This window comes from Myiozetetes cayanensis, unplaced genomic scaffold (assembly GCF_022539395.1).
Source record: "Myiozetetes cayanensis isolate MyiCay16 unplaced genomic scaffold, myiCay2020 scf31, whole genome shotgun sequence".
Classification (NCBI taxonomy): domain Eukaryota; kingdom Metazoa; phylum Chordata; class Aves; order Passeriformes; family Tyrannidae; genus Myiozetetes; species Myiozetetes cayanensis.
In genome coordinates, this window is record NW_026087533.1 from 4,840,101 (window position 1) to 4,848,155 (window position 8,055).

The 8,055-nt window shown below is 57.6% G+C and overlaps 1 protein-coding gene across 1 annotated transcript; it reads right to left on the bottom strand.

The window, feature by feature from the left end:
• Positions 1–277: 277 nt before the first annotated feature.
• TMEM39B (transmembrane protein 39B) lies at positions 278–7,831 on the bottom strand. The gene is made up of 9 exons (XM_050326404.1): positions 7,797–7,831; positions 6,096–6,278; positions 4,155–4,374; positions 3,800–3,883; positions 3,044–3,198; positions 2,029–2,365; positions 1,430–1,617; positions 957–1,077; positions 278–665 (listed from the first exon to the last, which is right to left on the bottom strand). Exons 2-9 carry the CDS (start codon positions 6,221–6,223, stop codon positions 429–431), a joined length of 1,470 nt encoding a protein of 489 aa, XP_050182361.1. The 5' UTR covers positions 6,224–6,278; positions 7,797–7,831; the 3' UTR covers positions 278–428.
• Between the last annotated feature and the right edge of the window lie 224 nt (positions 7,832–8,055).

The following is an 8,055-nucleotide window of genomic DNA, read 5'->3' on the forward strand; positions in this document are numbered from 1 at the left end:
GGGTACAGCAGCTCCTCTGGAGTCCCCAAAAGGACGGGATGAGGGCTCACCCCCCTCCTAAAGGAAGCTAGACTGGGAGGAATCCCCACTGGGAGCTTTGACACACCTGTAACTCCCACCTGCCCACTCCCAATCCACCCCTGCACCTCTCCAAGCTCAGCACCATTAACAAATCACTCCTCACACACAAACACTGCACAAGCCCCTCTCGGAGGGTGAGGGGAGGGGGGTGTGGCGTCTGGGAAGGATTTAACCCAACAACAAACACACAAACGACTTGTTGGGAGTAAAAAAATACGTTTTTTTTTTTCCTTTTAATTACATCAGTTATCAAAGAAAAAAAAAAAGCAGTGGTAACAAAAATACAAAGCTCTGAGGGTTTCTTGTTTTGTTTGTTCTGTAACAAGCTGAGCATCAGTGCAATTGTTTTAATTTAACTTCTGCTCTGAGTCCCTGCTGGCAGCATATGAGTAGGCTTTGCCCAGCACCAGACGGTCACGCAGCAGCTTGAAGAAGGCGTAGTAATTGCTGAAGAGGATCAGAGCCAGAGAGATGGTCTGGTGCCACTTCTCCGAAGAAATCAGCGAGTAAAGCTGGTAGAAGATGACGGCTCCTTCCAGCAGGATCAGGATGTTGAGGATCCTCAGTGGTTTGCTGAAAAAGAACTGTGGGAGAGCGCGGTGAGGCAACCCAGCAAGGGGCAGAACCTCCAGGGTGGGTTTTGGGTGGGATTCCTCCGGGATTCCCCTGTGGAGACACATTTAAGCAGGTCTGGACAGTCACCCTTCTGGCAGCACCGAAGGGAGACACAGGGATAAGAGATGCTGCACTGAACCCCAGTAATTCCCACTTGGAAAGCAGGCACCCTCTGGCAGCCCCAGGTGTCCAGGACACGAGGACCATGACCCTGCCCAGGTGTCATCCCCAGGTTTCCCAGGAAGGAGACGTGATCTTACGTGGAATCTGAAGTGCGAGACGTCGGAGGGCACGGCCACGTTGTAGTGCCCCACGGCCTTGTACACGTTCTTGCTGTGCTTCACCAACACCCCCTGAGGCCACATGCACTCCTCAGTCCACCTGCAGGGAACACGGAGCCCTCAGTGCTGCCTGCATGTGGGAACAGGGGCTGCTGCCTTCCCACTCCCAAGGGCAGCAGCTCCAGGAGGGTAGATTGGCCTGTCCGGGCGTGTCACCACGGCGGTGACAACTGGTAGGTACCCGTGGCCAGGAGCAGCAGGAACCTGGCCAAAAATCAGCTCTGACTGCTGAGCTTGGCAGTGGGCAGTGCACAGAGTGTCTGTGCTGCTGGAGGTGTCGGCCGACAACTCCACTCTCAGTTTTCTCCCTCGTTTTTTATTTTAAGGCCGAGCTCCCTGTCCAGCCCTCTCAGGGAAAAATCCAGCCCTAACCCCAGGAGAGAATTCCTTACTGATGCTGCAGCACGTTGGAGCAGAGGGCTGGGTCCACCTTCTGCCAGCAGCCCAGGTGTGCTGCAGCCTTGTGGAGCAGGTCACAGTAGCGGGCAGGGAGCAGGTACTGCATCAGGATCACGGAGGTGCTGATGGAAACCAGCAGGAAGAGCTCACAGGACCAGCGTTTGTCGTAGTACTGAGTGTTCTGTGGGGGGGACAGGAACGCGTGACACGTTTGGGCACCGTGTGACAACGTGTTTGCACAGCCCCCACCTGCCCAAGCCAGCAGAACACAAAGTGCTGGGGCAGGTAAGACAAGGCAGCTGCGTGTGGCTGTTAATGCCGCTCGGAAAGAAGTGCCCATATAGGATGGCTGATGCACAACTGCTGTGCCAGTACCAAAATCAGGGAGGCGGCTCCTGATGCTCCCCGTGCTCTGCTGACGGCGGGTGGGAGCACCAGGGGACAGAGCTCCCTGGGGGCTGAGGGAGGTATGAGGAGACATTTGTCTCACAGATCAGGAATAGAATGTTAGAAGGAATTCAGCAGTGTCCCCCTCCACGCTGCCACCACAGCCCCAGTGCCCACCTCGCGGCCAGCCCCGCCCCTCTCTCACCTTCACAAACCAGACAGGCACGAAGGCCACGTAGTAGGCACTGAGCATGGAGCTCACCAGCACCTCCTTCATGCGCCAGTTGAAGTCCATTTTGAGGTACTCCACCTCGTTGCGGATGAGGTCCGGGGACAGGCAGCAGGCGTGGGTGGGCATGGCCTCCATGCCGTACATCTGCCGCGTGTGCTGCTTCCACGTCTCCTTCAGCACCGTCAGGTAGTCCCTGCCCCGCGCCCCCACCTCGCCCGTGTCCCTGGGGCCGATGTTGGCCACCTGTGCGAAGAGCCCCGCCTTGCGCAGGTCACAGTTCAGCTGGAGGAAGGGAATGTACATCCCGAACCTGGAGCGGCGCGGGAGAGAAGGGGCTGTCACTGCTGGGGGTTTGCTGCAGCTCTGCTCACAGCCCCTTCCTGAAGCCAGGAGGAGGTTCCCTGGGGTTGCCCCATCCCTGGAAGTGTCCAAGGCCAGGCTGGAGCAACCTGGGCTACTGGGAGGTGTCCCAGGTGGAACGGGATGATCTTGAATGGCCCTTCCAACCCAAACCATTCCGTGGTTCTGTGATTCTGAATGGCCTCGAGCACCTGCAGAAACTCCTGACAAGAGCTTCACCACTGATCTCAAGTCTCAGATCTTTAAGGATGCTTCCTCCCCCATTTATCAGGGAGAAAGGAGCTATTTCCATACACGACTGGAAACACAACCAGCTCCCCTTTGTTAGCTAACACAAAGCAGGGAAGCTGTTTGATTCCTTCCACCTGGAGACAAGGGAAACCGAAGCCACGAGTTTTCTGAACACTGTGGGAAAAGCACACACTCTCTCCTCAGAGGACACGAGCATCCCAAGAATTGGTGCTCCCATAAAGCTGAAATACAGGTTAAAGATCCAGCAAGGAATGTGACACAGCAGGAGGGAAAAGGTACAAACTGTGTGACCAGGTGACTGAGCACTTACTGAAGTGAAGCCTCACTAACTGCAGTGTCCGTGAGAGATCCACCCCCCTGCCCCAGGGGTACTCACGGGTAGCACAGGAACAGGAGGTTGAGGAAGGAGTAGGTTCTGAAGAGGTGGATGATGGATCGGCACAGGCTCCAGCCCGTGCCGGTGAGGACGGCAAACCGAGTGACCACCAGGAACACGGAGCGTGGCAGGGACACTTTGCCACTCTGGGAAGCCTGTGGGAGAGAGGAGAGAGCTGGGACATGGGAGGCTCATTCCCTCTTCCTGCAGGGAGCAAACTCCATCTGTGAACCAAGTAAAGCACCAGTGAAAGGCTGAGTGACACCAGGATTGGGGGGGCCTTCTGTGGAATCTGGACTCTCCAAAATCTCTGGAATCTGGGCCTCATTCCTCAGGTCAGAGGGAGGAGAGCTCAGAGCTCCTTGTTAAGGTCTGGCAGTTAAGTGTGACCAGCCCCTGCTCACCACAGGACATTTCCACAGTGAGCAGACCCCACTGACTTTCCTTGGGGAAAGGTGGAGTGATGGAGAGAACAGGAAAAGAGCCAAACAGGAGGAGGGAAGCAGAATCCCTACAATCTAGCTGAGACAGTAACTCAGAGACAATCCCAGAAGGACAGAGTCAGGAGAGGTGGTTTGGGGCTCTCAGTTCTGTTCTCTGCTCTTCCCACTCCAAACCACACCCTGATTGGATTCTGACTTGGGTGTATGCCAAAGCTCTTTAGGAAAGGACAGAGAAGCCTGGAACTGCAGAAGGGACACACAGCCTTGCCATTCCCCTGGAAGAACAGCTCTGAGATCTGCCTGGGGACTTTACCTCCTTCACAATAGCACTGATGAGCCGCCGGGCCAGGACGATGGTTGTCACCGTCAGCACGTTGAAGTCGATGAGGTGAAAGTTCTGTGGAGACAAAACCAAAATGATCCTGTCTCCATGAGGCAGCAGAAACCCACATTCAACAGAGAAACTCCCATGTTTTTCTCTTCTCTTTGGACTCCCTTCCAAGATCAGAGAGAGAAAGACAAGCAGGCAGCCAGTGCCCAAAACTCGGCAAAATAAAGAGTTGCAGGAGCGGCCCTGAAGGGCTGCAGAGTCACATGCAGTTTACATTAAATATAAATATACATAAAATTTAATGTTTAACGACCCAAGAGACATCCTTGGTGCTTACCAGTGACGTGTGGGAGGGAGGGTGGGAGGGTGGATACCACCACACCGTCTTGTAGATGTTGATGTAGTGGACAAAGAGAGCGACGAGGTGGCAGAAGAAGAGCTGGAGCTCAAACAGGACACTCCTCTCCACAGGCAGCTCTGGGATCTTACAGTGCCTCAGGGGGACCACTGTCTGTGCAGCCAAAGGGGGGCTGGAAAGGCCTGTACCTGAGCCACTCCTGCCAAGGGAAGCCAAGAGTCAGCAGTGAACAGGGCAGTGTCCTCCTGCCCACCCACCCAGGCTGGGCACGCTCTAATCCTGACTGAGAAACCCAAGCTGACCAGCGGTGGCTGCCACAAATCAGAAGTGTCAGCAACCCAAAGGCATCCAGGGTGACTCTGGCAGGCAGATGTGAGCAGGAATTTGCCCAGAGAAAGCAAAACTTGGAACCAGGCCAGCCTGCAGCACCAGGTCACTTGCCATTAAATCCCCTGTGTGGAGCCAGGTTCAAACCGGGGGCTGTGCTGTGCTACCCAGGGGACAACCAGTGGCCCTCTTAATTAATTGGAAGCTTTCAGACCTCAAGTTGCTATTTACATATCTTAAGAGGGCTTGAACATGAAAGACAGAGCAATTACACACAAGCCCTTGTTCATTCTTCACCTTCTGTTCACCTGAGGAGGAAAAACGAGTTTAGCCAGAGGTGTGTGTGTTCCTGTGTGAGCACGCACAGGATCCCAGACAGATCCTTTCATCGAGGGGAATTAAGATACACCAGATTTATCTGTCCTGATTTGCAGCCTCTAAGTAACAGCAGGCAAAGGAATCTGGGTGTGGGTTCCAAAGAAACTACAGAGCACGAAGGAACTCCCACTGAAAACCCCGAAAGGAAAGCACACTGAGCCCAGGGAGTGTGGCTGCAGGAAGAGTGCTGATCCTGGGGGATGCAGCTGGATCAGTGCAGGGGTTTAAAACAGGAAAATCACAGGGATACAGCTATCCAGGCAAGGCCACAGGTGGAGCACACACAGCTCCTTTTCACAGGTGGGGAATGCACAGATCCACACCCCAGCTCATCTCCAAGGAATCCGGGCTTTTCAGGAGGGTGAGAGGACAAGGGGGAGTGGCTTCCCAGTGCCAGAGGGCATGGTCAGATGGGATAGTGGGGAGAAATTCCTCCCTGTGAGGGTGGGGAGGGGCTGGGATGGATTTCCCAGGGAAGCTGTGGCTGGCCCATCCCTGGGAGTGTCCAAAGCCAGGCTGGAGCAACCTGGGATAGGGGAAAGTGTTCCTGCCCAGGGCAGGGGTGGGACTGGACGGGCTTTAAGGTTGGAAAAGCTCTCCAAGATCACTGAGATCAACCCTGTGACCCCAAACCCATCAAACCCTCTCAAAGAGCTCCACATCCACTTGTTTGAATACTCCCAGGGATAGATTGGACACTCCCAGGGATGGTTTGGACAGTCCCAGGGATGGATTGGACACCTCCAGGGATGGACTGGACACTTCCAGGGATGGATTGGACAGTCCCAGGTATGGTTTGGACACCCCCAGGGATGGTTTGCAAAGTCCCAGGGATGGTTTGAACACTCCCAGGGATGGATTGGACAGTCCCAGGGATGGATTGGACACCCCCAGGGATGGTTTGCAAAGTCCCAGGGATGGATTGGACACTCCCAGGGATGGTTTGGACACCCCCAGGGATGGTTCGGACACCCCAGGGATGGTTTGGACACCCCCAGGGATGGGGAATCCCCCACTTCCCTGGGCAGCCCCTTCCAAGGCCCGGCCACCCTTTTTGTGAGGAATTCTCTCCCAATATCCAACCTGACCCTCCCAGCCTGGGAGGGAATGGCTTCAAACCGCGAGAGGGGAGCTCAGGGTGGGACAGAGAAGCTGTGGCAGGGAGTGGGCAGTGGAGGAGGTTGAAGCCCCCCCAGGGCTCCGGGGTGTCCGTACCTGGTCCGGGAGCGCACGCCGGTGACGGAGGAGCCCGAGGAGTGTCCGGAGGCGCCGGCAGCTCCGGGCTCGCACAGCGGGTTCCGGCAGTAGGAGGTTCTGTTGGGACCCCGCCGGCCCCCGGCCATTCCCGGGCTGTGGGAGCTGCTCACTGCAGGATCGGGATTGCTCCAGGCCCCACCACTGCAGGCACAGATGGATCACTGAGGATGGATGGCTGAGCATTCCAGGCTCATCTGCCCCCCTGACCCTCGGGATAACCCAGTTCTGAGGGGCTGAGAGTCCATGGAGAGTCCCCGTGTGGAGGACTTTTCCTGCCTCTCTCCCAGCCCAAGTTCCCAAGGAATTTGATCAGCATCCCTGGGGTGTGATCCCTTGTTCCACAGGCGGAGCAGAGGCTCCAGAATTCCCCCAAAGGATCCAGGGAATCAGGGGGTTCCCCAGCTCCCCTTGGCCCAATTTTGTGCTGAAACCGAAGATTCCAACTTTTCCTTTTAGGCTCCCTAGAACTGGGAAAACCAACCTGTTTTTAGGGCATTTCTTGTTTAATGTCTGCGTGGCACCGAGGCCAGCGGGGTTATCAGCCCAAATTTCGCTTTTCCAGGCACGTTTGCCACGGTGCAAACCCTAAGGCTAATCCCAAGGTTTTTAAACCTTCCCTGGATCCTGCTAAAACCTCAGGGGAACCTGCACAACTCCAGAGGGAGGAGCAGTTTGATGGAACCCCTCCCTTTACAGGTGAAATCTTGAGCTGTGAGGAAACCCAGGTCACATCAGTTACTGAACATTCCTTCTCCTGGGGGTGGTGGATAATTTCCAGTTTGCACCACTTGGGGTAAAAAAAAATCCCTGCTGAGGGTTTAGAGACTGTTCTCAGAGAAGAGTTAAAGGTGGAGCTGAGCTCAGTGCTGGGCAGGGGGGGACACCTGGGAGGCAGTTTTTGGGGGGTGCAGGAGCTCTGGGGCCCCCCTGGGAGCTCTGAGGGAGCTGTGAGGGCACAGAGAGGGGGATTTTGGGGTCTGCAGGGGGGCAGGAAGGGGCCCCAAAGGCTCCAGGGGAAAAATGTGGGGGCACAAGGGGGGTCCGGCGGAGCATTAGGGGATGAAAAGGAAATGAGGGGGCACAAGTGGGGGCTGCAGAAGAGCTGAAGGGGCCACTTGGGGCTCTGGGGGGGCAACAGGGACTATCGGGAGAAATCTGGGGGTGCAAGTGGGGGCTGCAGGAGAACAGCGGGACACACGGGGGGTCTGGGGGAGCGGCAGGAAAGAGAAGAGGGGGTACAAGTGGGGCCCGAGAAAGAGATGAGGGGGCCAAGGGGGCTCTGGGGGAGCAACAGGGGCAGTCAGGGGGTGACGGGAGCTCTGAGCGCCCGGGGGGTCCAGCCGGGGCAGCACCGGGACTCTCGGGGCAGCCCGAAGGTGACTCTGCAGCCCCCACCGGGACACACAGGACCTGCATTAAGGACTCCGGAGGGGAAAAAGGTCCACGAGCACGCCCCGAGGTTGCTGCGGGGGTTCTGAGGGGCTCGGGGGGCTCCGGGCGAGGCCGCGCCCCCGCTGAGCGCGGCGGGGCCGGGGCGGGGCGAGCCTCGGGGCTGCGCCGCGCCCCGCCCGGCGCACGGGCCGCCCCCGCGGCTGCCGGAGGGGCTCCCCCCGCCCGCTCCCGGCCCGGTCCCGGGGCCCTTCCCCGGTCCCCCCTCACCCATCGCCGCCGCCGCTCCGCCTGCGCCGGCCGCAATATGGCGGGCGGGCCGCGACGGCGGCCGGAGCGGGACAAGCTTCGCGGGGCGCGAACGCCACTGACCACGCCCCCCGAGCTGCTGGACACGCCCCATTCCATTTGGCCACGCCCAAAGCCACGCCCACTCTCAGCCCAGGGCGCCGCAGGGTCCCAGCGCCCACCCCCGTCACCCCCAATCCTCCCAAAACACCCCCAGCGAAACCAGGGAAACAGCCGCTGA

Coding starts and splice junctions, on each gene's coding strand:
- TMEM39B (XM_050326404.1), bottom strand. CDS start 6,223: ATGGCCGGGGGCCGGCGGGGTCCCAACAGAACCTCCTACTGCCGGAAC. Junction 2,366..3,043: donor CTCCTGTTCCTGTGCTACCC/GTGAGTACCCCT, acceptor GCGCCGCTCCAG/GTTCGGGATGTACATTCCCT. Junction 1,078..1,429: donor TCCAACGTGCTGCAGCATCA/GTAAGGAATTCT, acceptor TGTTCCCTGCAG/GTGGACTGAGGAGTGCATGT.